General features: G+C 60.4%; 2 protein-coding genes across 9 annotated transcripts; one reads left to right on the forward strand and one right to left on the reverse strand.

Moving 5' to 3' along the window:
- The first annotated feature begins 665 nt into the window (after positions 1-665).
- Positions 666-10,020, forward strand: PRR7 (proline rich 7, synaptic). Of its 5 annotated transcripts, none has more exons than XM_045394600.2 (5): positions 666-824; positions 1,490-1,583; positions 7,654-7,738; positions 8,548-9,219; positions 9,461-10,020. In XM_045394600.2, the coding sequence occupies exons 4-5, from the start codon at positions 8,787-8,789 to the stop codon at positions 9,856-9,858; spliced, it is 831 nt and encodes a 276-aa protein (XP_045250535.1). In that variant the 5' UTR covers positions 666-824; positions 1,490-1,583; positions 7,654-7,738; positions 8,548-8,786; the 3' UTR covers positions 9,859-10,020. The 5 variants fall into 5 exon arrangements, with proteins under 5 accessions (XP_045250535.1, XP_045250533.1, XP_045250534.1 ...); XM_045394598.2 differs by having other exon boundaries at positions 1,509-1,583; XM_045394599.2 differs by lacking the exon at positions 7,654-7,738.
- Positions 10,021-10,319: 299 nt separating this feature from the next.
- Positions 10,320-27,414, reverse strand: DBN1 (drebrin 1). 4 transcript variants are annotated; one of them, XM_045394589.3, is made up of 15 exons: positions 27,224-27,414; positions 22,696-22,751; positions 21,979-22,091; positions 21,732-21,806; positions 21,470-21,616; positions 21,244-21,321; positions 20,900-21,051; positions 20,760-20,823; positions 14,326-14,385; positions 14,115-14,238; positions 13,289-13,426; positions 12,784-12,954; positions 11,753-12,402; positions 11,349-11,451; positions 10,320-11,193 (listed from the first exon to the last, which is right to left on the reverse strand). In XM_045394589.3, the coding sequence occupies exons 1-15, from the start codon at positions 27,307-27,309 to the stop codon at positions 11,123-11,125; spliced, it is 2,088 nt and encodes a 695-aa protein (XP_045250524.1). In that variant the 5' UTR covers positions 27,310-27,414; the 3' UTR covers positions 10,320-11,122. The 4 variants fall into 4 exon arrangements, with proteins under 4 accessions (XP_045250524.1, XP_005558712.1, XP_005558711.1 ...); XM_005558655.4 differs by lacking the exon at positions 27,224-27,414 and adding an exon at positions 26,564-27,015; XM_005558654.5 differs by lacking the exon at positions 13,289-13,426.
- Between the last annotated feature and the right edge of the window lie 336 nt (positions 27,415-27,750).

Below are 27,750 nucleotides of genomic sequence, written 5' to 3' on the forward strand. Positions count from 1 at the left end.
AGGCCGATGGACAGCCAACTTCAGAGTGGCCTCTGCAAGCTTGGACCTCGGGGTAGACAGTGGGGCGCTCTCTGGGGGTCATCTGCTCCCTGGTGGGGTCGGGGGGAGGCATGTCCACGGAGGTCAGGGCTATGGATTCGGCACTAGGTCCTCCTCCCCGTGCTGCTTGCTAGTAGGCATGTGGTGGTGCACACCTGCTGGGCACCTAGCAGGAGGGGTCATGAGTTGGTAAGGAGCCACATTAGGGTGCCTGCCTGCTCAGGGCCCCTGCCCACTGCGTGTGCGCAGCGCCTGTCAGGATGTGACAGGGACCTGGACATATGTGTGCTCTCCGAGCTGAGCTGTGTACGCGTCGGGATTCTCGACCTCAGCTTCCTGGCTGTGCATCCAGTGTACACGACCGGTGTGGCCTGGGCTCCAACCTAGCGTGTGGACTGGGTCGGCCGGCGCGTGCCTCCCGTGAGGGTGCCCTGGCGGGTGTGAGCCCGGCGGGCTGGAGAGCCGGGTCTCGGCGCCGCAGGTGGGTGTCCGTCCTCCCCCTCCTTCCCTCCGGGGGCAGCCTCCTCGCGGCGTGTGGCTGGGGGTGGGGGGCCCTCTACCGGCTGCCGCGCGCGCGCACGTCGGGCTCAGCACCCGCCGTGTACGCGCCCGTGCGCGCGCCCCGCGACTCCAGCCCAGCGCTCGGAGCCGCTTTCGCTGCCACTGTCTGCTCCCCCGGGCCGCCGCCGCCGCCGCTTCCCCCCGCAGGCCCGGGGCTCTGTCCGCTGGGCCCGCGCTGCTCGCCCCGAGCCAGGAGAACGAGCTCGAGGAGGATGCCTGGGCCCGTGAGTACCGCGGCGGCTGCGGGCCGGGCGGGCACGGAGCGCGGGCGGAAGATGGTCCCAGGACTGAGCCCTTCCCCGCGGGCGGCTCTGCGCCCTGGCCCCGGGTCGCCGCCCCGGACCCCTACCCGGGCCGCCCCTCCCCCAGTCCACACAGGAGGGAGGGAGAGCGCCAGTGAGCGAGGGAGCCGGAACGGGGCGCGAGCCGCCACCAGTTCGCTTGGAAACGGTTGCCACAGCAACGGGGTTGCGCTCCCCGGCAACACGACTGCGGGGTGGCGACGCCCCCTCCCCCACCCTCCCCCTCCCCCCACGCGGGCCCACAGCTCGGGGGCGCAGGGGGAGAGGGGTGCGCAGCGGGGGCATGTCGTCCCTCTGGCCCGGCTGGGTGTGCCTGCCTCCACAGCCCATCGAGGGTGGGGGTGGGGGCGAACGGCTGTGGGCACGAGCTGGCTCCCACGTGGCTGCAGTCGTCGCAGCAGGGCTCCTGGGGTGGCTGCAAACGTGGGGGCGGCCCAGCCCCTGGGCTTGTCACGGGAGGAGGAGGCATGGAGGCTGGGGCTGGGGTCTTTGCCCATAGACCCCCCAACCATCCACCGCCGCCACCACCCCCCAGGGCCTAATCGCGCCGGCCCTGGACATGGCCTGAGCCGAGCTGGGTTCCCCAGGGGCGACGTTTCTTACCAGGGTAGAGGAGCGAAGCTTGCATCCCTCCTCCTCACGGCCGGGGCACGTGTCAAACCGGGCATGGATGGGCCCGCGGTGAGTCTCTGCTCCGTGTTCCTAGCCACCATTCTCCAGGGAGGGGTGGAAGCAGAGTGGGCAAGAGCAGAGGAAAGGACATTGCTGACCCAGGGAAGCTGAAGCCCAGGCCAAATGGGATCGACCCAGCCCATTGTCTGGATCACAAGTGCCCCTTTCTTGTATGAGCACAATGCCCCAACTGTACTGAGTGGCATGCAGGTTGGCCGGCAGGGAGGCCCGCGCCACATGGAGGTGCCTGGTCCTCCAGGGGAGCTCCTCTGGGAGGAGAGTGGCCTCTGACTCAGAGGAAATGACCTCTGGCTCCCCTCCCAACCTCCCCTCAGCGGGCATCATGCTGGAGAGAGAAATGGCCCTCCTGCCAGCTCTCCCAGGCCTGACTCAGCAGATGCCAGCCCCGACCGCGGGCTTCAGATCCAGGATCCCAGTGACCACAACAGCCCTTGGGTTTCCCATCCGGGGAGGCCTCCTAGAGGTGACTGACATCTGGGGCATTTGAGGCCTTGGTATAAGATGCCCTTAGATGGGTGGTGCCCTGGAGGTCAGGCCTGAGTCTCCTGCAGGCAGGGGCGCCTGGGGAATGACTCACAGGTAGCTTTCATTCCCTTACTGCTCTGTGAGAGCTGTGTTGAGTGCTCTGCATCCATTATCTCCTAATTTTTTTACAACAGTTGCTCAAGGTAAGTTTATTATCCCCATTTTAGAGATGAAGACTCTAAAGGGAGGCTCAGGGAGGTGAGTGACTTGCCCAAGGTCATACTAGCAGTAAGTGGCAGAGCTGAGTCCACAGTGCAGGCTTCTCTGCGGGCAGAGCTCCTCTCTGCCTGCCATCTAACTTCTCTTGTAACCCTGGCAGAAGAGAACGGTAGAGCCTTCTAGAGGAGCATTCTTAACCTTCCTTCACTTTCCTCCAGTGAGGACATTCCCCATCTTTCAGGTCTTGGTACATTTTTCCTTCTTCCAGCAAAATCAGCCAAATTCTTGCTCCCCCAGATGCATTATAGGATGGGGCTAGCTTTCTTCCTCCCTTCTTCACTTCCTCCCTGCCTCCATTTTCTCCCTCTGGGTGAGACCAAGCAGCAAAGGGCTGCCTCAGTCCCCTGGTAAAACCCCAAGCCCTGACCCTAGGCTCATGGGCTCCGGGCCTGCTCAGCTTGCAGTCTTGGCTGTGGGAGAGAAAATTTAGCAGAGATGGGCCCGTGCAGTGCTGCTGCCTGTGGGTGCTCAGTCTAGCTCCAGGCATTGGAAACCCAAATGCTTCCAAGGATCAGGGGGGAAATGGAATGAGTGAGGCGGGCCAGGGAGCCGCTCAGCTCCAATCTTTGTCACTGTGTGAAATGTGGTCTTGGTATGACCTGACTGTCCAATTTTCAAGATGAACCAGAAATCTAGACCTTTATATAAAATCTCCTGGATTTTTAAATGTTGGCAATTAATCAGAATGTTTTTAAAAATGGATTGTGAGCATGGATTGTTTTTAAAACATGTCTGTGAACTGTGTCCAACCTAAGGGTCCTGTGTCTGAGACCTCTGGCCTGTGGGAAAGGGACAGCAGTTTTTGCTGGGCCACCTGCAGGGGCTGCTTTCTGTATTTGAGCCTCTTGAGGCTGCAGGGTGATCCCTCATCAGAGGGAGTTCTGTTCTCCCCTCGGCACCCTTGTCCTACTGCTGAAGAAACTCCAGCTCAGGTATGGGAGTAGCCAGGATGGGATCACATGGCTCAGTGAGGGCGGAAGCCAAATATGAGCTCAGGGCTACCCCTCGGCACCCTGCATGTTACCCAGGCTGCCTCCCACCAGGGTATCACCATCATGCCCATGTGGCCTCCTCCCCTGGAGGGTCAGATCATTATTTCTATGCTAGCTGCGGGGATGAAGGCACAGAGAGCCGCAGGCTGAGGTTTCAGTGGAGGAACCTGGTCTCTGAAAACCCTGCCCTGAAGAGGGCCGGAGCTGTAGACACTGGCCTGAGTGAGGGCTCTCCACCTACAGGCCCGCCGGGGCCTCAGTCTCTGTGGTCCTATTTGTAGTTTCCCAAGCCCTGGCTTCCTGGCTTGGTGTCAGGGTTAGGTCATCTACCTGCAAGCAAGGGTGCCACTCAGTACCCTGGCCTAGGTGGAGGGCCGTTTTGGCCAGCTCCAAGCCTGGCTGACTGGGAGCGGAGACAAGTCCTGTCTAGTCGTGTCTGGCCTCAGTTCCTCTGTGTTGGTGTGGGAGGGGTGTAAGGGTGTTACCAGTGGCTCCCTGAAATGCCCTTCCTGCCGGGACCAGGGACTTTGTCATCACCTGAGCTTCACATCACCTGGCTATGGAGACCTGAGCTGGACCCACTCCTTGAGCCTACATCCTTGTCTGTAGAGAGAACAGTAGCCACCTCCCGGCTTTTCCTTAGATAACTAGCATAGAGACCAGTAGTGGACCTGGCATGTGCAAGGCACACAGGACAGGCTGTCAGTCTGTCCTGCCCCCTAGCCCTCACCCTCTGCTCTGCGTTCCTGTCCCTTCCCTTGAAGACCAGCAGCTCTAGCCTCAAATCCAGGTGGGACCCAGCGCCCCTGCTGCCCGGGATTTCCCATCCCTGCCCCCCAGAACCCTGGTGTGTGGCTCCGTACAGCCTTTTCCTTTGATTCATGTAGACGCATGGGTTCTCCACTTGCTTATAAACCACCCTGCCAAGCGAGGGCTGGGTGATGGCTTTTCTCTCTGTGACATTTTGGTGAATGGCTGACATTTCCCAGGAATGAACTGGACACAGACCCAGCCCTTAAGGTACTCCCGGTCCCACAGCTAAAAGACCAAACACGTAACGAGCCCTCCAGCCTCTCCTTCCATAGGTGGTTCTTGAGCTGCTTACTGGGTGCCAGCTGGTAAGACCGATGGTGCTGGACCCTGGCCGCCCCGGAACATCCTGGTATCATTGGGCTTCCCATCCCTGAGGGGTGAGGTGGCTCAGGTGAGCCCAAGAGGCCTTGGCAGGAGCTCATCCAGGAGGCCAGCACCTAGGTCAGTGGTTCTCAGAGTGTGTTCCCCGGCTCTGCAGTACCAGCATCTGCTGGGAATTTGTGAAAAATGCAAACTCGGGCCCCATCCTAGACCTACTGAATCCAGCACTGGGAGTGGAGCCCAACACTGTTTTAACAGCCTCCACGTGGTTCTGATGCTTGCTTAAGTTTGAGAGGCCCGGATCTAAGCCATGTTCAATGTTAAATGCTAGATTGGCTCCTGAGGCAGCGTGGCGTTATGAAGAGTGACTAGGCTGGGCAGGGGCAGAGCACAGTGGCAAGCGTGGTGATGGGGGCCAGGGGAGAGACGATGTTGGCCTGGCCAAGGCAGTGGCAGGAGGACCAAAGGAAGTGGACAGATGCCACCCTGCAGAGGATGCGGTGGATGGAAGGAATGGTAGGCTCTTTGCTGAGATAAAGGACCCAGTGGCAGATCTTTGGTGTAGGGTTCTTTGTGCAGAGGGCAGTGTGGGAGGTGCCCACAGCAATGCAGCCAGGCCCTGGTTCTGTGTGCCCTTGGGTGTCATTTCATCTCCTTGAGCCAAGTGTTCCCATCTGCCAAATGACAAGAATGCTAGCCTGCTTCGAAGAGGGTGGTGCCCAGCTCTCAGGCAGGGAGCACCCTGGGGACACACACATCTCTGTATCCTCAGCTCAGAAGCCACCATCAGAGCTAATGTTTGTTGGCACCTCCACACCCTTGGCATGGATTAGCTTCATCTTCACCGATGAGGAAACTGAAGCAACTTGGAGGTTAAGAAACTCACCAAGGGTCTTGCTTTCATCCCCCTGCCGTGCTCCCAGTGAGTGTGTGGCCCAAGAAAACATGCAGAGCGATATGGTTCAAAAACACTACAGATAAATCAAGATGGAACCCTAAAACATGTTCAAATAACCTTCAAGAAAGTAGGAAAAGAGAAACAGGAAACAAACAGAACATGAGTAATAAAATGATAAAATGGCAGCCCAGTCTGTCTGCAGGGCATCGTTCCTAGCACCTGAATGTGTTGGGTGGGTAGGAGGAGGCAGGTATGTGCTACTACCAGTCTGGAGCAGTGTGGACAGTGGAGGGAGTGACTGGGAGAAGCAGGCTGCAGGCAGGGTCTGAGTCTGAAAGGCTCCCAGACAAGGGCAAGAGCTCACATAGGAAAGGAGCAGTAAGGGGGCATGCTTTTTTCAGGAGGCTTTGCAAAGTCTGGCCTGGTCAGGTAGAGCATTTTGAAAGGTCTGAATGAACCTCTGATGTTTATGTATTGAGCACCTATGGTCGGTTAGTGAGAGTCTACTGAGCACCTGGGAGGGAGGCGTCAGACAGGATTCCAGTCCCGTGGGCCTGCTGTGACACTGCCAAGGGGATAGTGTTCAGCGTCAAATCCCCACCCACTCTACCTGGGGGCAGAGCCAGGCTGGGGCCATGGGGCTAGCTATGTGACCTTAAGCAAGTGCCTTCCTCTTGCTCTTTGGCCCAAAGTTGCCTAGTCTATAAAATGCAGCTATGATGGCACCCAGCAGGTCCTGGGCATGGCCTGCCCTGTCTGGCCTAATGCCCTACCTGCTGAGCTGGGTGCCCTCAGGGCACAGACCCTGTCTTTGGTCTCTTGCTAACCTGGAGCTGCCATTATATCTCCCCTTCATCCTGTAGCTCTTTCTCATGCTGCTATTCCACAGCAGTGTCGGGCTGGTGATCAGGCATGCCAGGGCCCTGGTGGGAAGGGATGGGAATGCACATTTTGGCTGCTAGCTGGCCTGTCTGCCCAGTGCCCCCATGGCTGCCACTTACATCTGGCTTATCACATAGGGAGTGTTTTGACAGAGTTTGGATTCAGACTCAGGCTAAATCCTAGCTCCTCCCCTTCTGAGCTGTGTAACCTGGGGCAAGTCATTTCCCTCTCTGAGCCTATCTCCCTGTCTATCAAATGGGCACAACCAGCATGGACAAGGTGGTGTTGAGAGGATTCTGTGTGGTCCTTGAAAGATATTTGTAGGCCGGGCGCGGTGGCTCAAGCCTGTAATCCCAGCACTTTGGGAGTCCGAGACGGGTGGATCACGAGGTCAGGAGATCGAGACCATCCTGGCTAACACAGTGAAACCCCGTCTCTACTAAAAAAAAATACAAAAAACTAGCCGGGCGAGGTGGCGGGCGCCTGTAGTCCCGGCTACTCGGGAGGCTGAGGCCGGAGAATGGCGTGAACCCGGGAGGCGGAGCTTGCAGTGAGCTGAGATCCGGCCACTGCACTCCAGCCTGGGCGACAGAGCGAGACTCCATCTCAAAAAAAAAAAAAAAAAAAAAGATATTTGTAATTCAGCTAAACCCCATCACCTCCAGCCCCGGGGTTACCTTTTCTGACCCGGAGCTGTTCCTGCCTGGCAGGCCAGGGGGATCTCTAGTTAGTGCCAGTTTCCTCAGAGCATTCCTGATGGCTCAGGAAAAGAATAACAGATGTAATTAACTCCCAGTGACTGGCAGCATCGTGTTTTTATCTGGGCTGCGTCACCATGGCAGCCTCATGGCAGGGTTGTCGAGGGGGCGGGCAGAGCTATGGTTCCTGCCATTGTCTGTTCTGGAACGCAGGCCCAGGAGAAGGGGACCGGCATGGGCACCAAGTGGCACGTGGCTGAAGGCAGCCATGGAGTCAGGGGCCATCTGGGGAGAAGTGTGGGGTGGCCCATGGCCTGGCTTCCCCCCAGCTTGGGGCTCAGGCTCCCTGTGGCTCTCAAAGCAGAGTGTGTGTGTGTGCCTTGGGCGTGCTGAGGGTAGGAGGGTCTGTGGGGCTTCTGGAAGAGGCCCACAAAGTAGCCCAGGCAGCACTACCCCCCACCCCACCCAGGCTAGGGTTTTGTGGCCAGGCCTGGGTTCAAATTATGGTTCCACCACCTGCCATCTACACAGCCAGTTTTCCCCAACTGCTCATCTGTAAAATAGGAATCATTCCAGTTACCCGAAGGCTTTCGTTCAAACCTGTGTGTATAAGGCATTCAGGAAAGGCTCAGTTCTGTTCTGTGGGGGCGGTGAGCAGTCACCTGCCACCTTTCACTCAGAGTCAGGGCTCCCTCCTACCTCCCTCTTAGGGTGCAAGGTTCCCCCTCTCGCCCGCGTTTGTGGAGGGGAGGAAGCGGAACTAGAGATGCCCATCTGGCGTGAGTGCAGGACCAGGTGGGTACAACAGACTAGCTTCCGACCCTCATCTACTTTTCCTCCCCTCCGCGAGAGGGAGAGGGAGACGGCGGCCTGGAGACAGAGGCAGAGCCAAGTGGGGCTGTGCAAGGGTAGGAGGCGGGGAAGCGGAGCTGGAGCAGGCAGGGCGCCTGGAGGAAAGGAAGAGAGAGACTGGCCCACGCTCGGCGCAGCGCGCTAGGCGCAAAGGCAGGGCCGGTGGCACGCAGTACTGGCACGCATTACCAGTTGGAGCCACCCGCCTGAGCCCTACAATGGGAGCGGCGGAGACCAGGAGGGCGCGGTGCAGGGCCAGTTGTTCCGGGCTTTGGGCAGCCAGGGGCTACCAGGCGTCTGTACAGGGCGCCGGGTGGCTGTCTGTGGGGCTCCAGGAGATATACCACCCTTTCCCCGCCGCACAGCAACCGCGTCGAGACGCCTCTTCAGGGACCTGGTGCGCACAGGCTCCTGAAACCTTTTCGCAGCTGGGGTACCTTTGCCCCAGGGACTGTGGATGGCGAATCTCTCGTCCGAGCTGGAGTCCGGCCTTCGCGCGCCCCCTGCTGGCCCGCCTCGGCTCCCCTCGGCGCCCGGGCTCCGCGGCGGCGGCCGGGGCTCAGATCGGGGAAACCCTACCGGGGAAACCTCGAGGCGTGACGTCACCCTCCTCGGTGACGTCACCGGCCCCCCGGGGAGAGCGGGGTTCCCACGGAGAAGGCTTTCCCCGGACTGCGCAGGGCGCGGGCGGGGGCCGGGAAGTCGTTGGGGGCCGCGGCGCGCCTTCACTGCGCCCCGTGTCTGCCCCACAGGTCCCGCGCGGCCCCGGGTGAGGCACGCCCGCGCGCCCGCCGGCGCCATGGGAAGGAGCGGGCGCCGCTGCTGTCCCCCGCCGGCGCGCGCACGACTTGAGACCTGCCACGGGCAGCCCCCGGCCGCGGGTCCCCGAGTGACGCTGGCGGCACCTGAGAGTGTGGCGCGGGCCCGGGGCCACGCAGAGGAGCCCAGTGTCCAGTGAAGCGGCTGAGGACCCGCCGCCCGTGCCGCCGCCATGGTGATGTCCCAGGGCACCTACACGTTCCTCACGTGCTTCGCCGGCTTTTGGCTCATCTGGGGTCTCATCGTCCTGCTCTGCTGCTTCTGCAGCTTCCTGCGCCGCCGCCTCAAACGGCGCCAGGAGGAGCGACTGCGCGAGCAGAACCTGCGCGCCCTAGAGCTGGAGCCCCTCGAACTCGAGGGCAGTCTGGCCGGGAGCCCCCCGGGCCTGGCGCCGCCGCAGCCACCGCCGCACCGCAGTCGCCTGGAGGCGCCGGCGCACGCGCACTCGCATCCGCACGTGCACGTGCACCCGCTGCTGCACCACGGGCCCGCGCAGCCGCACGCGCACCCGCATCCACACCCACACCCGCACCACCACGCGCTCCCGCACCCGCCGCCTCCGCACCTGTCGGTGCCGCCACGGCCCTGGAGCTACCCGCGCCAAGGTGAGTACCGACCTCCGCCAGGGGGCGATCCGGGCCGCCGGGAGTGGGCGGGCGTTGGAGGGCTCGCTGCTTACCCGCGGGGTTTCCACCCGCAGCCTCCGGGAGAACACGGGCAGCGGCGGGCTCGGGCTGGGGCTGGGGCTGGGGCTGGAGCTGGGGCGCGGGCGGCCCCTGGCTGGGGCCTCTGCGAGAGGCTGGGAACCGGCGGCCTCACCCCCTCCGACCGCCTCCCACTCCGCAGCGGAATCGGACATGTCCAAGCCACCGTGTTACGAAGAGGCGGTGCTGATGGCCGAGCCGCCGCCGCCCTACAGCGAGGTGCTCACGGACACGCGCGGCCTCTACCGCAAGATCGTCACGCCCTTCCTGAGCCGCCGCGACAGCGCGGAAAAACAGGAGCAGCCGCCTCCCAGCTACAAGCCGCTCTTCCTGGACCGGGGCTACAACTCCGCGCTGCACCTGCCCAGCGCCCCTCGGCCCGCGCCGCCCTGCCCAGCCCTCTGCCTGCAGGCCGACCGTGGCCGCCGGGTCTTCCCCAGCTGGACCGACTCAGAGCTCAGCAGCCGCGAGCCACTGGAGCACGGAGCTTGGCGTCTGCCGGTCTCCATCCCCTTGTTCGGGAGGACTACAGCCGTATAGAGGGGCGCCCGGCGCCCCGGGCCCCACCGGCGGACTCCTGGCCTGACTGCGGGGCTTTTTAAATGCTTCCCTGGACTGCGGGGAGGGGCGGGGGGAGGGAGGGATTTCTTATCCCGTTTGTTACATTTTGAGGATAATAAAGGTGTGTGATCTGGTTTGGTACATGCGGAGGGTGCACCCGCTGCTTTCGCCCAGGGTTCTGGTGACCAGACAAGCCGGGACCTTGGCAGGACCGACCCTGAACGTGCGTTTCCGCCACAATAGAGCCTAAGGGTACAGAACTGAGATCAACCTTCTCAGTTCCAGGCGGCTTCCCCTGGGAGCCTCAGCCCCCAGCACCGTCCCCCGGCCCCGGCGGGTCTTGGAATTAGGGTGAGGACGCCCCCTGGTGGCAAGGAGGTGCTGCGGCCTCGGAGATGGGAGGAGTTGGGAACCTGGGTCAGGGCAGGCGGCAGCCCAAAGGGATCTGGATTTCTTTATTAACAGACATGAGCACGACCCGTTACAGAAGTTTGTGCTTTCCAAAAAAAACAGTTACTGAACGTGAAAAAGGAACCCAAGCAAAGAGGAAGGAGTTGGGGAGGGGCCACCAAAGCCTCTGGGCCCCATCCATAGCCCTGACCTGAACCGCGCCTAGGGCCTCCAGCCTGGGACCTGCCCGGCAGGAGAGGTGGGGGGCAGCCGAGGGGCCCCAGCTGGGCCTGCTACTTCCTTTGGGCCAGACAAGAAGGGGTCAAAAGAAGGGCGGGGAGGGGGCCCCAGGGAGCCAGAGCCCACGAGCCATTTATTGCCATGTTTTAAAATTCGTGCAAAATATCTGAAGCCCTGGACAGAGAATACAAAGTGATATTTTTCCAAGAAACATAAAACTAGGAAAAGAGGTGGGAGACATTTTCCCACCAGAGCTCCCCGAACGCCAGGCCCCAAGCAGGGTGAGGCCTCCACCCCGGCCAGCTGAGCAGGGAGGACTAAGAGCTACAATCTGGACCAGGGAAGGAGGGGTGGAATTTGCAACAGCGTCTCAACTACCAACGGGAGGAAAACCAGTCAACTGTACAAGTCTCCTATCAACTTTTAAAAAAAAGAGAAAAGCTGTAAAAGTCAGGCCCTGTGGGTAGGGAAGCGGCCAAGTCCCCAGCCAGGGCCGGAATCCAGAGTGGGTGCCAGGCGGAGCTGCTGCGAATGCAGGCACGGCGGGCCGTCTGGCCAGAGGCCGATGCAGGTGGGCGGCCTTGGCAAGGGTAGCCTAGGGTTGGCGCCACCACTAATCACCACCCTCGAAGCCCTCCTCCTCTTCTGGAGCTGGGTCTGCATCCCAGCATGTGATGTCGATTTCTGAGGCGTTAGAAAAGGGGGAGGAGTTAAGGACCTAGCAGACCCATACTTGTGTCCCCAGCCTCTGTGAGCGGTGGGCAGTGGTGGGGTGGCTACCCACACTCAAATCCAGCCCCCACACCCAAATTCCTCCCCATAATCCAGCCCAGTACTACCTGGAGGCTTGTTGTAGAACACAGGAGGCGGAGCCTTGGCACAGAGCTCTTCCGATTGGGCAAACTCCTCCTCCTGTGATTGACTGAAGTACCCCTCGCTGGCCTGCAGGCGAAAGCATTAGGTCACTTGGCCCCACCCAGCCGGACTGGGGCTTACCTATCAGGCCTGAGCCCGTTTCCCCAGCAACCAATGACTCCATCAGTGGTTGCCAGGGAAACACGGATGCCTGCCTTGGGAACAAAAGCAGAGCTGGCCCACAGAGGCGGGGTGGGATGGACTTCCCCTCCAATAATGTGGGTCACAGAGAAAGGGGGTACTGGTGCAAGCATGAGGAATGCAGGGCCAGCACCCTGCTCAGCGCCCACTCCCTCCCATCCCTCCCACCAGGCAGTCCCTGCCGCACCTGGGTCCCCTCCTTCTGGGTGGTCTCGCCATTGGTTAGCAGGTGGGGCTCTGGCTCCTGCTCTTGCTCCAGCTCCTCAAGGGCTGAGGGCAGAGTTGGGGTCTGGGGGGCAGCCAGGGGCTCCCCTTCTACTTCCTCTGGGTCACAGAAGGTGGCTGGCGGCTCAGGCAGCTCATCAAAGTTGAGAAGGGTGGCACAGCCTTCACCTGCTGGCGGCAGTGGCTCTGGAGCCACCTCGTCCAGCAGGGGCACCTCTGCCAGGGTGACCTCAGTACCCGAGGGTGGCGTGGGGGCCCTGGGCTCACCCTGGAGTGTGGAGGCCCCTTCCCCATTGCCAGGCCATAGGTCAATGAGGCTGGTGGCAGCGGGGGGCACGTTGTTGGCAACAGTGGTGTCTGCAGTGGCAGTGTCGGTTTCAATGGCGTCAGCTGCATCGTGGACCTCGGTGGCGTCAGCTGTGGCAGGCTCCACAGGAGCAGCCAGGACAGCCTGCTCTGCAGACTCCATGAACATCAAGTCCTCTGCAGGGCTGCCTGGCCCCCGGGGAGGCGCCTGTGCCTGAGGGGGCTCCTCCATGGGGCCAGCCCAGGCCTGAGGGGCTGCTGCTCTGGTCTCCTCACTGTCCAGGATGGGGCTGGGCTCCTGGGTCTCTGTCACAGCACAGGCAGAGGAGACATGCAACCGGCTCCCCTGGGGGAGGATGGAGACCCTGCCCACCCACTAACGAGGGAGAGAGCCAGGGACTTCCATGCAGGTGGCCCACTGCCCCCTTACCCAGTGACCCCAGTGACTTTAAGCCCCTTGGCAGCTCTGGGAAGGCCCGATTCCCACTTGAGAGGGCAGGTGCTAAGCTTTAGAGAGGGCAGGTCTGACTGTACACCAGGGCTCCTCCCCCAGCAGCCGCCTCCAGGGCAGTGCAGTCTTGGTGATGGGTGGCCCAGATCCCTGGAGAACGGTTACCATGGCAACCTGGGGCTCCCAGCCAAGGACTGATGATGGGAGGCCTGGTGCAGGTAGGATCCCTCTCTCACCTTGGGCTGGTGGGGGTGGCGGTGGCAGCGGTGGAGGCTGCGAGGATGTGACCTCATCCAGGGCCCGCTCTATCTGCTCAGCAACAGGGGTGGAGGCGGTGCTGGAGTCAGACGGGCTCCGCGTGGGGATGGGAGTGGGCGCCATCCTCCGGTGGCTGTCCAGGTGGCTGCCTGTGGAACAAACCCCAGGAGGGTCAGTGAGGGCGGGGGAGCGGGGTGAGACAGAATTGTCCTCCTTGGGGCCTGGCCAGCACCTCCTCTCTGGAGTCTGGGTGGGGGCTGGGAGCTCCCCAGCCCCCGCAGGGGCCAGACTCCAGCTCCAGACCCTGTAAGCTAGGCCCCTGGGGGCCAGTGCCCCACAAGGCCAGGGGCAAGAGGCAGGCAGTGCCTGCCCTGGGGACAAACGCCAGAGATCAGCGGTCAGGCTGGGGGAGTGAGGGTGGGGGGCTGCTGGGAAGCGGGGCCCTCCTTACCACCCCCGCCGAGGCCTGGGGCTGCTACCTACATGGGAGGGAGGAAGAGAGGTTTGGGGTGCGGTGACAGGTGATATAGGGAAAGGGAGTCCGTGGAGGGGAGGAGGAGGAAGAGGAGGAGGAGGAAGGCCCACTGTCCGATGCCTTTATGAAAGGGCAGTACGGACGACCTGCCGAGAGAGACAGACAGAGAAAGAGACAGAGGACAAGAGAGGGTCAGTCTCCCCCACCCCTGCCCGAGGCCTCTCCCGCCCCCAGGGCTGGCCCTGGATGTCCAAGCTGCCTTCAGCCAGGGGCACACTCAGCCAAGCCAGCCACAGCCTCACACCAGCCCCAGACACACAGCCAGCCTGGGAGCAGTACAGCGGACAGGGCCTGTGGCGGGACCCCAGCACGGGGCAAGCACACTCAGACCAGCACACAGGGCAGGGAAGAGCTTCAGGGGAGGCAGAAGCAGCACAGTGAGAAGCGAAACAGGGACACCTGGGTGCAAGCTCCAGGAGGCTCACTCAGGCCAGGGACAAGAGCCCAGCCCGCATGCATCCCGGCCTTCCAGGCCAGGCCTAATTCACCCCAGCCGAGCTGCTCCCCGCGGCCAGCGCTGTGCCTCGGCCCATGCCAGAGCTACCCCACAGGCTCTAGCACTCCCCACTGTTCAGCCACAAGCGACTTCACCACCATCCCTGGCCCTTCTTGGGGTCCTGCCACCTGGGAAGTGGTGGGCGGATGCACGCTGGATGAAGGTCTCGCCTTCTCCAAGGGTTCCTTGGGCAAGGCTTCCCTTCCAAGAGAGTCCCAGAGAGGCTCAGGGCCGTGACCTAAGGAGTGGGGCCAGGTGGGGGTGAGGCCTAGGACTACCTGGTCGATGGTTGAAGGGCGAGGGCACATCACAGCTGCCTGCAGAGGCTGATGCGACTCTTTCCTGCTGCTTGAAGAACTCCCGTGGGTTGTCAGGTCGCTGGGCAATAATGGCCGCTGCCTCCTGAGGGCACAAGGAAAAGGTTGGGGCTCGGCCAGGCAAGCTGAGGTAGCCCTGTCCGCCTCACCTGGCTGGTGCGCCAGCTCTCACCTCCACCTCCGACTCTGACTTCTTCATGTGAGTCTCTTCCTCCTCATCCCGATGGTCACCCTAGAAACAAAGGGACAGTGTCTGGTGCACCTACCCCCACAGGGGCTCTTGGCCTTCTTTTTTACTGTATTTTATTTATTCATTCTGTGGTTTTTTTTTTTTTTTTTTGAGACTGAGTCTGGCTCTGTCGCCCAGGCTGGAGTGCAGTGGCGGGATCTCAGCTCACTGCAAGCTCCGCCTCCCGGGTTTACGCCATTCTCCTGCCTCAGCCTCCGGAGTAGCTGGGACTACAGGCGCCCGCCACCTCGCCCGGCTAGTTTTTTGTATTTTTTAGTAGAGACGGGGTTTCACCGTGTTAGCCAGGATGGTCTCGATCTCCTGACCTTGTGATCCGCCCGTCTCAGCCTCCCAAAGTGCTGGGATTACAGGCTTGAGCCACCGCGCCCGGCTTTATTTTGTTTTTAAGACAGGTTCTCGCCCTGTCACCCAGGCTGGAGAACAGTGGTGCAATCGCGGCTCACTGCAGCCTCTGCCTCCTGGGCTCAACCAATCCTCCCACCTCAGCCTCCCGAGTAGCTGGGACTACAGGTGTGCACCACCATGCCCGGCTAATTTTAATTTTTTTGTAGAGATGGGGTCTCCCTATGTTGCCCAGGCTGGTCTCAACAAACTTCTAGGCTGAAGGGATCCTCCTGCCTTGGCCTGCGGAAGGGTTGGGATGGATTACAGTCATGAGCCACCAGTGCCCAGCCTTCTGGCCTTCTTACAGCCCCCATGCTTCTTTCACAATCTGGCAGGAAGGGTCTCAGAGGTGGTACCTCTGCCCCGTCAAACCGAGTCACACAGTCCCTCTCTTCCCTCAGGGCCCTCGGCCACCTAATCTCTGACCTGCCAGGCCTCTGGGCACCAGGCTCACTCACCCGCTTGCTCATCCCCATATCTAAGCAAGTGCCTAGGGCCATCCAGGAGTGCTCCTTGTTTTGCAGATAACTTTTCTCGGACCTCCTACCCTAGCGCTGGGGCCACCATGCTGCCAATGTTGCTGCCTGGACCGTGGCATCACGGCCCAGCCTTCCTCACTGCTACCTGCCTTATTTGCTCTCCACAGGCCCTGAAAGGACCTTTCCAAAATGCGGATCAGACCATGATTTTTCTGAGCTTAAAATCCCTCAGGGGTTCCCATGAGCCACAGCAAGCACTGGCTAAATATGACCCACAGATGGCTTTTGTTTTGCTGGTATGATATTTTTAAACCATGTTAATTAGTTGCCACCACTTAAAAACCAGGAACTTTCATACTGAAATCAGGGTCCCAGTTTCTCTTGAGGTGCCAGAGCCCTGGCGACATCACCTGCAAGCTCCAGAGCAGCCATCACCGGGGCCTCGCCGCAGCCCCCTTAAGATAGGCTTGTGCCGCCCGCTTGCCCCCGGCCCCACCATCGCCTACTGGCTTCACCTGCCCACTGCACGCGCTGTTTTGGGTAGGCAGGGCCCTCGCTTGGCCTACGTCCCCCACCCCTGCCTGACCTAGCCATCACCTCTCTAATACCACCCCCTGCCGGCCCCCACCCCACGGCGCCCACATACTGTGAGATGTAGACATCAAGTCCTCAGCACGACACAGTCAGTTCCCAGAACAGGCACACCCATTCCCACCTCCAAGCCTCAGCACGGGAGATCAGCCCCTCTCCCAAATGCCTGCTCCCGACCCGGGGGCCAGGCCCTCTGGTTTCCAGCTGCAGCATGACCACTGCTTCCTGGGGAAGAGGTCCCTGGCTTGCTCAGGTCATTTTCTCCTCTGGGTCCCCACAGGGTGTTCCTGGCTTCCACCACGATGACACCACATCCTTAAGTTCCTATTTCCGGAGGCACCTCCCTCTCCGCTGTGAGCGACACAGGATGAGGACTGGGGTCTGCGGGTGGGTGGCCAGTACAAGGCGGGTGCATGTTTGCTCAACTGCACTCATACACCTAAGGCTTCTTAGTCAGTGTCCCCTGCTGCTCAGGTGGCAGCTTGGACAGGAGGGGCTGCTAAGGTGGTGAAGTCCCAGGGCAGCTCTGCTTTTGAGCCTACAATCTAGAATTTTAGCTTATCTATCGGGGCACTGGGAGAAGGGCCCTTCGTAGTATCCCACCCTCAGGAGGGCTGTCACCTCAACGATAACTTTGTGACCCCCAGAATGAAGTCTAAACTCCTCCTCTGCCCTTGCTCCCCTTTCCCAATCAAATTTCCCCCACTCCTCAGCCCACGGAGTTCCAGACAGCCCAGGCTCTTCGCCTTCCCATGAGCCTGTGTCCCACCAGCCTTTGCTGCTCTGCCCCTTGCCTGCTGTAATCTCACTTGGTTCCTCTGCCTTGTTCAAAGTAAGGACCAGGGGTAGCTACCACAAAAGCTTTTTTTGTTTGTTTGTTTGAGATGGAGTCTCGCTCTGTCGCCGGGGCTGGAGTGCAGTGGCACGATCTCAGCTCACTGCAAGCTCCGCCTCCCGGCTTCACTCCATCTCCTGCCTCAGCCCCCTGAGTAGCTGGGACTACCGGCACCCGCCACCGCGCCCGGCTAATTTCTTGTATTTTTTAGTAGAGACAGGGTTTCACTGTGTTACCCAGGAGGGTCTCGATCTCCTGACCTCATGATCCACCCGTCTCGGCCTCCCAAAGTGCTGGGATTACAGGCGTGAGCCACCGCGCCCGACCCACCACAAAGGCTTTAATTACCAACCACGTGAACAACACTGAAACAAGCAAGGCCCAGAGGAAGGAGAGAGACCAACGCACTAACCACACAGGTCAAAGCCACTGCTGTGCCTAAAGCATTTTCAGATACACGGGAGCTCCCCTGCAGGCCAGGCAAAAAGGGAACCCAGATATGTCACACAATTCGTAACAGGGGAGAGAAAGCAGACAGCTCCTTAAGCCAAGAGAAAGCATTTTATAGTGCTAAATCCCAAAGTCTCTCACACGTGCCCTTCCTTAGAGAACCTGAAGTTGCAAGGGAACCACACCAACCTGCTAGAATGTCCACTGCCACTCTCAGGTGGACTATACTTGAAGGGCCAGATGGGACTATAAAATAATGGTAAGCTCCTTCAGACTTTACCTGAAATGTTGATAACTGGTGAAAATAAATCAGCTCAGGGGGTTCACAACACTGTTCTGTCTACCTGCATGTCTGTATGTTTGAAATGTCAGCATAAAAATAAACTTTATCGGGGCCGGGCGTGGTGCACTTTGGGAGGCCGAGGTGGGAGGATCACCTGAGGTCAGGAGTTTGAGACCAGCCTGGCCAACGTGGTGAAAACCCATCTCTACTAAAAATACAAAAATTACCCAGGCGTGGTGGTGGGTACCTGTAATCCCAGCTACTTGGGAGGCTGAGGCAGGAGAATCACTTGAACCCAGGAGGCAGAGGTTGCAGTGAGCTGAGATGGCGCCATTGCACTCCTGCCTGGGGGACAAGCGTGGGACTTCATCTCAAAAATAAATAAATCAATAAAAATAAAATTTAAAAAATAAATAAACTTTATCGGGCAGGGCACAGTGGCTCACGCCTGTAATTCCAGGACTTCGGGAGGCTGAGGGAGGTGGATCACGAGGTCAGGAGTTCGAGACCAGCCTGACCAACATGGTGAAACCCTGTCTCTACCAAAAATACAAAAATTAGCTGGGCATGGGGGTGCATGCCTGTAATCCCAGCTACTCAGGAGGCTGAGGCAAGAGGATCGCTTGAACCCAGGAGGCAGAGGTTGCAGTGAGCTGAGATCGTGCCACTGCACTCCAGCCTGGGCGACAGAGTAAGACTCCGTTTCAAAAAAATTAAAAAATAATAAATATTTATTTATTAACTTGGCTGGGCACGGTGGCTCACGCCTGTAGTCCCAGCACTTTGGGAGGCCGAGGCGGGTGGATCACGAGGACAAGAGATCGAGACTATCCTGGCCAACATGGTGAAACCCCGTCTCTACTAAAGATACAAAAAAAAAAGGAATAAACTTTATCCGCTGGGTGCAGTGGCTCATGCCTGTAATCCCAGCACTTTGTTGTTTTTTTTTTTTTTTTTTGAGACGGAGTCTCGCTCTGTCGCCCAGGCTGGAGTGCAGTGGCGGGATCTCGGCTCACTGCAAGCTTCACCTCCCGGGTTCACGCCATTCTCCCGCCTCAGCCTCCAAGTAGCTGGGACTACAGGCGCCCGCCACCACGCCCGGCTAGTTTTTTGTATTTTTAGTAGAGACGGGGTTTCACCATGTTAGCCAGGATGGTCTCGATCTCCTGACCTCGTGATCCACCCGCCTCGGCCTCCCAAAGTGCTGGGATTACAGGCTTGAGCCACCGCGCCCGGCCAATCCCAGCACTTTGTGAGGCCGAGATGGATCACCTGAGGTCAGGAGTTCGAGATCAGCCTGGCCAACAAGGTGAAACCCCATTTCTACTAAAAATACAAAAATTAGCTGGGCGTGGTGGTGGGTGCCTGTAATCCCAGCTACTTGGGACGCTGAGGCAGGAAAATCACTTAAACCTTGGAGGCAGGCCAGGCGCAGTGGCTCATGCCTGTAATCCCAGCACTTTAGGTGGCTGAGGTGGGTGGGTCACGAGGTCAGGAGATCGAGACCATCCTGGCTAACACAGTGAAACCCCGTCTCTACTAAAAATACAAAAAAATTAGCCAGGCATGGTGGCAGGCGACTATAGTCCCAGCTACTTGGAGGCTGAGGCAGGAGAATGGCGTGAACCTGGGAGGCGGAGCTTGCAGTGAGCTGAGATCGCACCACTACACTCCAGCCTGGGCAACAGAGCGAGACTCCATCTCAAAAAATAAATAAATAAATAACCCTCACTCTGAAAGGATAAAGAAAATGTGGTATATCCATACAATAGAATATGATTCAGCCTTCAAAAGGAAGGAAATTCTGACGCATGCTACAACATGGATGAACCTTAAGGACATCATGCTAAGTGAAATAAGCCACACGCACAAGGACAAACACTGTGTGATTCCACTGATAGGCGGTCTCCAGAGTAGTCAACTTCATAGAGACAGAAAGTGGAATGGTGGCTGCCAGGAGCTGGCCAGTGGGGAAGGGCAGAATTTGTGTTTAATGAACAGTGGTGGTGGTTATCCAACAATATGAATGAATTTAATGCCACTTAATGAAATGCAGATTTTAAAATGACTGAAATGGTACATTTTATGTATTTTGCCACAATTAAAGCAAATACATGTGGCCGGGCGCAGTGGCTCACGCCTGTAATCCCAGCATTTTAGGAGGCCGAGGCAGGCAGATCAACTAAGGTCAGGAGTTCAAGACCAGCCTGGCCAACATGGTGAAACCCTGTCTCTACAAAAACACAAAAATTAGCTGGGCATGATGGTGTGCACCTGTAATCCCAGCTACTCAAGAGGCTGAGGGAGAGAATAGCTTGAACCCGGGAGGCGGAGGTTGCAGTGAGCCAAGATCATGCCACTGCACTCCATCCTGGGTGACAGAGTGAGACTCCATCTCAAAAAAAAAAAAACAAAACAAAAAAATAAAACAAAACATGAATCAGCTTATGAAAATAAGATCTTACCCAGCTTGTTCTCCACCATGTTCTGTATGTGGCAGGTGGCAAGTGTGTGTTGAATGAATGACACTGGAGCTTACCAGCCAGCCACACATTGTCCCCATCCCATCCAAGGGCCGATGTGACTGGAGTGACTTAATGCTGGTGCCTGCAGGACTGTCTTGCCTCCTCTCTCTCAGCCTCCTGTGGGTGACTCTGGAGCCCGTTTCAGTCCCCACAGCCCTGCACCTGCCCATCACAGTCCCAGTCCAGATGAGTATGAACCCACCTCCCTTCCTGAACTGAGCCACGCTCAGTCCTGAATGACATTAGCTATTTCCAAAACACTAAATTCAAAGCATGAAGATGTGACTCTGCTGTAATTTTCAGGGACCAATCCATAGGACCTACACGCAATTCCCAATGTCTGGAGATTCAGACGGGACCCCTGGAACAAAGAGGCTGCTCCCAAGGAGACGCAGCACACTGGCTACGGATGCTCGGCACTGGCCCAGGCTCCCCCATGCCGCCTGCCTCACTCCCGTGGCGGGACCAGGCCTGGTGGCCCCTCAGAGTGCAGGAACAGTGTCTAATCTGCCAAGAGACCCCGGGGGAGGGGAGGGGGAGCCTGGTCAGTGAGGGTCTGGGTCTAGATGGATGTTCTCTTCCAATCTAGAGCACAAGCTTCTCCAAAGTAGTCTTTTTCCACAGCCAGAGGCCAGAGCCCCACGTGATGAGGTGCCAGGCCTGATGCTCCATGGCACCCCGTGCCCATGCACGTCCCCAGAACAGCCACCACTGTCTCCCAGCCACTGATCTCCCCACAAGGCCCAGGAGCACAGGGACCATTCTCACTTCCCTGACCCAGAGACCGGGAGCCTTGGCCAAGAACTTACAAAGATAGACTGCTCCTTCAACCGCCTCTTGGCCTCTTCCGCTTCTAAAGTCTGCTGTTTCCTCCTGGAACGATAAGCAGCCGGCACCCGTCAGGGTGCGCCCGGGGGGCCCTGGAGCGCTGCCGGGCGGGTGGGCTCACCTGTGCTCCTCGATCTGCTGCTCCCGCTCCCGGTAGCGCCGCTCGCGCTCCTCTTGCTCCTGCCGCTCCTGCTCCATCCGCTCCTGCTCAAACCTGAGCCTCTCATCCAGGGCCTTCTTCCTCTCCTCCTCCTTCCGCAGCTCTTCTTCCTTCTGCGAGCCCCGGTGCGAGCAAGGGTAGGCCCTGAGCCTGGGCGCCTGAACCCTGTCCCTCCGGCCCCTCCCTAACCCAGGGCTGGGGGCGGGGCACGTGGCATGGGCCATGCCACTGCAGTGAGGGACTCAGACCTGCCCCATGGGGTCCACGAGGGGCGGCTCAGCCAGGCCAGGCTCAGGGTTCCATACCTTGGCCTGCTCCCAGAACTGCTCTCGGTTAATCCGCTTCATTTCCACAGCTGCATCTGTTTTCTGGTAGGTGGTGCCCTGCGGTGTCGAAGGACCCAGCGTGGGCAGGCTGAATGCCCCAGGAGCCCCCCACACCTAAAGGGTGAGGGCTAAGAGGGACCGGGCAGGCCAGACTCGAGCACCAGGCCACGCAGGCAGAGTCCACGGGTGCCAAACACACACTAACCACGGGCTCTGCGTTCTCATCCTCTCGCAGCCGCAGCCGATGCAGCACGGGGCTGGAGAGCCGCGCTAGCCCGTTGGAGAGCCGCTGCCCGATGGCACCCGCGTCTATGTCTTCCACGCTGCTGGCGTTCACGATCACGTCGACGCCCTTCCACAAGAAGATGGCAGTGCTCAGGTGGCACCATCCTCCCGCCATCACCACCCCAGCACACAGACCCTGGTGGCTGTCCCCACCCCTAAGAGCCCTGGCCCCCGACACACACCTGGAAGAACTCAGCCACCTTAGCCACATGGCTGGCACAAGCGCACTTGCGGGCATCAGGCACATCTTCACCCACCTGCAAAGTACCCAGCAAAGAGGCGGTCGGGAAAGGACAAGGGGGTGCCCTACATGATAGGGTGCATCTTCCCCGGAACTGGTGGGGTTCCCTCTCCATGGGTGTCAGAGGGCCGACGGGCAGGGCACCTGCTCTGGGCCTTCAGCTCCCGTCCCCAGCCCCGGCCGCATACCCAGTTGATGAGCACGTATTTTGGCAGAGCAGCTTGGGAGTCCTTGACGCTGCAGAAGCCGTACATCACCTTCTGGTTCTCAAAGTGGCCCGAAAGCTCCTGCAAGCCCCCTTCTGGGGTAACCAGGAGAGCGTCAGTTGTCTCTGCCTCCTAAACCCTTCCCAAAAAGAGCCTGGAACTCAAAGGAAAGGCTCCTCCAGGGCTCCGCAGGCCCCCCGGGGGTCTTCTGGCCTCTGGGATGTGTGGGCCCCAGTTTGGTGTTGGTATGTGTGGGGGCGGCAGTGCACAGGGATGCGGCTTTGCCTATGACTCCTGCAGGCCCTGATTTGGGGTAGGACTGAGGAAGTGTTTGTTCTTCACACTCAGGTCTCATTCTTCACACATCATCATGTCTCACCAGGTGCCAGTGCCCAGAGGCACAATCAAGCCTTCTGGCTCTGGGGAAGGCAGTGAATAGGGCCCTTCCCCCAAAGCGTCCCAGCTGTGTGGCTTTAGGCAAGTCACTTTCCCTGTTGGAGGCTCAGCCTCCTAAGTCCAACATTCAACAAGACTCAGAGCTTCCTCCCCACCCTGGGGACACAGGGATGACTGGAGGAAGGACACCAGCCAAATCCAGGCAAGTGTGGGGCTGCAGGGTGCAGGCGGGGAGGTGGCCTACAGTCAGGTGGGGGGAGGAGGGGGTGGAGAGGAAGGCGAAGGAATGGCTGGAATTCCTACCTCCTGATGCTGCAAGCTTGAGGTCATCCGAGCCATCCTCGTATGTGTACAGAGCCCTGGGGAGAGGGAGGGGTGGCTGTCAAACTGTCAGGGCCCAGGCCGCCAATTCTGGGTGGGGACGGCTCTGGGGAGGGATAGGGGACATGGAGGGGGTAGGACAGGAACAGGGAGGGCTCCTGCTGTAGCCATGACAACAGGGCCAGGCATTGGTTCAGGCGGGAGCCCAGCAGGGTGCCGCTGGAGGCCGGGGTCAGGCGGGGCACAGGCAGTGAGGGGAGAAATTGCTGGCTGGTCGAGCTCAGTGCACAGCATCCCGGCCCTGGCCCTGGCAGCCTACAACCCAGTGGAGCGGGTGTGTGATGGAGATTCCAAGGCGACGGTTCCTTGGTTACTGTTCCCTGGCTACCACAATCCTCATCCCCCATTGGCTAGTGCCAGGAACTTACCTGGCACGTGCCTTGGTCCCCGCTGCCCCTCCCCTGGGGAGGGAGGAGGAGAAGAGAGAACCTGGTGCTCCTACAGCTCTGGGCATCCCCCGGTAACCATGGCAACCCTGCAATTGGCACACGACTGGCCCACCCCAACTGCATTCTCCTTGAACACAAAGGACCCTGGGGACCCGCCCTCAGCCTCAATCTCCGCCTCTCTGAAATGGGGATGAGGTCACTGCAGTCACTCTCGCCCAGACTCTGGCCCCAGGGTGGCCATGCGTGAGCTCCAGGCCTTCCAGCCCCTAGGCTGCCTCAGCCCTGGCTGAGGCCTTCTGAGACTGCTGGCCTTTCCTTCTGCCTGAGCTTCAACAGAAAGCTGACCTGGCGGCCTTCCTCCTCCTCCTCCTCCCCAGCTTTGTGTGCCCTGGCTCCTTCTGATAGGCTGTGGTGACAGAGCATCCATTTCACGGAAGGGAATGCAGAGATGCCTCCCCCATCACCCCATGCAGGCCCAGGCTGAGGACCTTCTGGGAGGGAGGAGAGCCGGGCCTAGGAGGAAGGGCCTTGTCCCTGAGGTTTGAAAGGGCTCAACCCCTTCTCCAAACTCCTATTCCCACGTGCCAAGGCAGGAGGCTGGGGCTGTGAGGAGGGGAGGCAGTAAGGGAGGGCAAAGGGGAAGAGAAAGAGGAGGGGAGAAGCAGAGGGAGAAACAGGGAGAGGAGGAAAAAGAAAGGACAGAAGTGAAGGGACAAAGGAAATGAAGGCGGGAGGGACGGAGGGGACATCTTAAGAGGTTGTGGCCAGGGCCAAATGGCCCCAGCCCCTCCCCTTCCTGAATTCCCCACTTCCTACCTCCAGGAAGGAACACAGGTGGGCTGGGGTGCTGGGAGTTCCTGGTCCAACTGTTACCCCCAGCTCCAGCCTGACCCTGACAGCTGCTCCCAGCACAGCTGGCCCACCACCTGTTCTGCTGCCCTAACCCACCACGGGAACAAAGGGCCCTGAGAGAAGCAGGCTCTGTCCCTCTCCATGCACAGATGAGAAACTGAGGCAGAGCCCAGGGACCCTAGTTCCTAGAGACTGCTCTAGACATCAAGCGTCCCTGAGAGGACCTGTCTTGGCCTGCCCAGGCTCCCTGGGGCGCCTTCCATCCTCAGCCCCTGCCTACCCACCTCCGGCCACCTTTTCCTGCTCCAGCGACAGCCCTTCTCCAGCAGAAACCATACCCCAGTTCAAACCCTCCAGCCTGCCTTTCCATCAGACTGCCCTGTCCACACCACACACTTGGGCCACACTGGACGGCTCCCTGACCCAGGCAGGGTTCTGGACAGGGCTCACCCTGGAGCCTCTGCCTATGTTGTTCTCCTCACATGGAAGGCAAGACCTGCTCCTCTACCCCACGCTTATTCCCAGTGGAATCCTTCCGTTCTTCAGAGCCCAGTGCTGGCTGCTGGCCCCCGGCAGCCTCCCCTGAGCTGCCCCTCCCAGAGCACCCACCACATCCCAGCAGGAATACAAAGACCAGTGCTTCTCAAACACATCAGAGGCATCCCGAGCCTGGTGCTGCACCAGGTGGAAGCTGGTGAAACCACAGGGAATCAGGATGGGGTAGAGGACCCCTACATATCTTACCAGCTCCAACTCCTAGAGACAGACACTGCCCCCAACTGTAAGCCTCCTGAAGGCAGGAACGCTGACTCAGTCAATCAGCACATCCTGCTCTCTGGGTCCTGGGGTCCAGCACACCGCACACCATAAGCATGTGTAATATTGACACCAACTTAGAAGCCATCTAGCCAGAGATACTGAACTAGTGTGAGATGGGAGCTGGAATGTGGCAGTTCCAGAGACCCTCGGGTGAGCTGGGGTGGGGGGGTGAGGGCAGGTGGACCCCTCAGGACCATCACTCTCAGGATGGTGGTGCTAGAAAGTCCTTCAGTATCTGAGGTAGGGCTGGGCCCAATCCTTTTTCTTTCCAAGAGGACCAGGAACTTGTATATGATCACAGTGAGTCATATCACAACCGGGACAACAGCGGCCCCTCCCACTATACAACCTCATTTCCTGGGTCCCCTGCTCCCTGTGCCAGAGTAGTGGTCCACTTCAGAGGCCCTGCCACCTAGAGTGAACTCCCCCCCAACCACCCCTCCCCATTGGAAGCAAGGTAAGCGGGGGCAGACAGCCATTTACCCGACACCCCTCCCTCTGGACCTACGGGCAGCGTCTGCCTCTGAGTCTTCAGACCTCACTGCACCCCTGGTTCCATGCTGGGCACTGGGGTATTCATATCCTCTTGTGCAGAAAGTGATCCTCACACCCCTTTTTCAAAATGTGATCTGGGCCCGTAGTGAACAAATATGTGCATGTGTGCATCTGTGTGTCCCACACACAACCCAGATGGGGGGTGACGCACACCAGTGATGAATAACTCGCTTTGGCCACATGGATGCTGCTGGGGTGGGGGGGGGCAGGCCTCTGTTGAGCAGGATGTTGAGCAACAGGGGTTCTGTGGCCCTGGCAATAGGCCACCAGGGCTCTGCTTTTAGGAGAAAATGGGGTGGTGGCAGACAACACCCCTCCAGACTGGAGGGCGAAGGAGGTGTTCTGGGGTGAGCTGTGCCTCTCCCCAGGCGGGGCCTTACCCTGAAGCCAGCTCCTACACCAGGCCAAGCCGGCCACTTGCCCAGAGCTCCTCCCATGATCTCAGCCCCCTGGGGCAGGGCTGGGACAATGGGTGGGCCGCCTGCCTGCTGAGTCTGTGCTGGCCTCTCCTGTGACTGACCTGCAGGACACGAGAGCTTGTCTCTCTCGCGTCCATCCCTCCAGGCCTGGCTGCTGGCCAGTGCTGCAGTACCATGCCATGGATGCCCAGCCATCTCATCCTCTCCTCCAGGAGCCCCCAGGTCAGAGTCTCCACCTGACTGCCCGCCCAGTGTGTGGGTGAGGCCAGCCCAAGCGGGGTCCTTCAGACCCGCCCTCCTCTTTGCCTCAGTTTCCTCAAGAAGAGCCTGTTCCCATCTGCCAGCGGGGAGAGGAGGCCTAGGAACCAGATGGGCACCTTCCCCGAGAGTATTACGGGGTGGGGCGGGGAGGAAGAGGATTCCAGGATGGGGCAGTGAGGAACCCCTCGGTTTCTTCTTTCCGCCGCCAGCCAGCCCCAGAGCAGGTGGTCCATCCCCTCCCCCAGCTCAGGGGGAGACAGCAGTTGGGGGGCGGGGAGAGGGGCGGCCCAGCTCCTCCCCCATCAGGGACCGAGGGCCCCTTGGTAGGGGCCCGTGGATCTGTTCACCCCTTCAGCCCTCTTTCGGGGCTCCCTCCACACTTGTTCTCCAGAGGGCTTCCTCCCAGGGACCTCAGCTGGCGCCCTAGACAGGCAGCTCAGTGCCCCCCAGCCAGCTGCCTAGTCCCCGCAGTCCCCTTCAGGTAGGGAAGCTCACCCCTGCCTCCTCCGCGACCCGCGGCGGTAAGGGAGTCACTTCGCGGTCGCCATGTGGCAGCAAACATCCTTCCACCTCACTCCAGCCCAGGTTTCCGGGGGGAGGGCGGCCCACTCCGAGAGGCCCCCCGGTGGGCGGGGCGCCCGGCCCCCAGCCCGCTCCGCTCCTCCCCCGCCCTCGCTTTCCTTTGTGCTGTGGCCGGGCCGGGATGAACCAGGCAGGCTGCGCTGGCTCCGCTAGCTCGGTCCCCGCCCCGTCCCCACCCGGACCTCGCCCGCTCGAAGGTGGCGAAGGTGCCCTTGGCCGCCCCGTGCACACCTGTCCCCCGGGCCCGGGGGTAGGGTGGGGGATGGGCTCCCGCAGGGCCACGCGGCCCTGGGCCCCACATCGGGACCCCGCGCCTCCGGGCCGCGTCCGGCCGCCGCTCCCACCGCGCGCCTGGGGCCGCCTCCGGGCACTTGGGACCCGGCAGTGCCCCGCCTGGCCCGCCGGCCCCTCCCCCGGCGCGCACAAAGGCAGCCCCTCCCGGCCCTCCCGGCCCGCTGCACCATTTCGGGGTCCCCCTCCCTTCCCGGCGGCGGGGCGGCGGGGCGGGAGAGAAACAAAGGCGCGGCGGCGGCGCGGGGACAAAGGGGCCGGGGGCGGGGGCGGGGGGCTCACCAGTCGGCCGCGCTCTCCTCTCGGATCACCTCCTCGTACGCCGCCAGCAGCTCCAGGCGGTGGCCGCTGAAGCTGACGCCGGCCATGCTTCGGGCCGGACCGGGCCGAACGGACAGACGCGCGGACGGACGGGCGGACGGAGGAGGAGGGAGGGAAAGAGGGAGTCGCCGCCGCCGCCTCGGAGCCTCTGCAGCGTCGCGAGCCGAGCGAGCCAGCGGCCGGGGGAGGGGAGCCGGCCGGCGGGGGGCGGGGGGCGCTGGCTCCGCCCGGCTCGCTCCCTCCGCTCGCTCGGTCCTAGCGCCGCCCCGGCCCGGCCCAGGGGGAGGCCCGCCCCCCCTTCCCGGCCTGCCCCGGGCGCCCCCGCGCCCCTCACCCGCCGCCCCTGCGCTCCGCTCCGGGGCCAGCCCCACCCACGTCCCGAACCCTCACCTGCCCCGTCCGTAACCTCGGCGCTAGCCCTCCTTCCAGCCCCGAACCCAGCCCCGTCGCCACCTCCCCCCGCCCACCCCCCGTCCCAATCCGGTCCC

The sequence above is a fragment of the Macaca fascicularis genome, chromosome 6 (assembly GCF_037993035.2).
Source record: "Macaca fascicularis isolate 582-1 chromosome 6, T2T-MFA8v1.1".
NCBI classification, from domain to species: domain Eukaryota; kingdom Metazoa; phylum Chordata; class Mammalia; order Primates; family Cercopithecidae; genus Macaca; species Macaca fascicularis.

Excerpts from the sequence above, each read along its gene's own strand:
- PRR7 (XM_045394600.2), top strand. The coding sequence starts at position 8,787 with ATGGTGATGTCCCAGGGCACCTACACGTTCCTCACGTGCTTCGCCGGC. Across the intron at positions 9,220-9,460 it reads CTGGAGCTACCCGCGCCAAG|CGGAATCGGACATGTCCAAG; the intron begins GTGAGTACCGAC and ends CCCACTCCGCAG.
- DBN1 (XM_045394589.3), bottom strand. The coding sequence starts at position 27,309 with ATGGCCGGCGTCAGCTTCAGCGGCCACCGCCTGGAGCTGCTGGCGGCG. Across the intron at positions 21,052-21,243 it reads AGTTCTGGGAGCAGGCCAAG|AAGGAAGAAGAGCTGCGGAA; the intron begins GTATGGAACCCT and ends CGGGGCTCGCAG. Across the intron at positions 11,194-11,348 it reads GTTCTACAACAAGCCTCCAG|AAATCGACATCACATGCTGG; the intron begins GTAGTACTGGGC and ends CTAACGCCTCAG.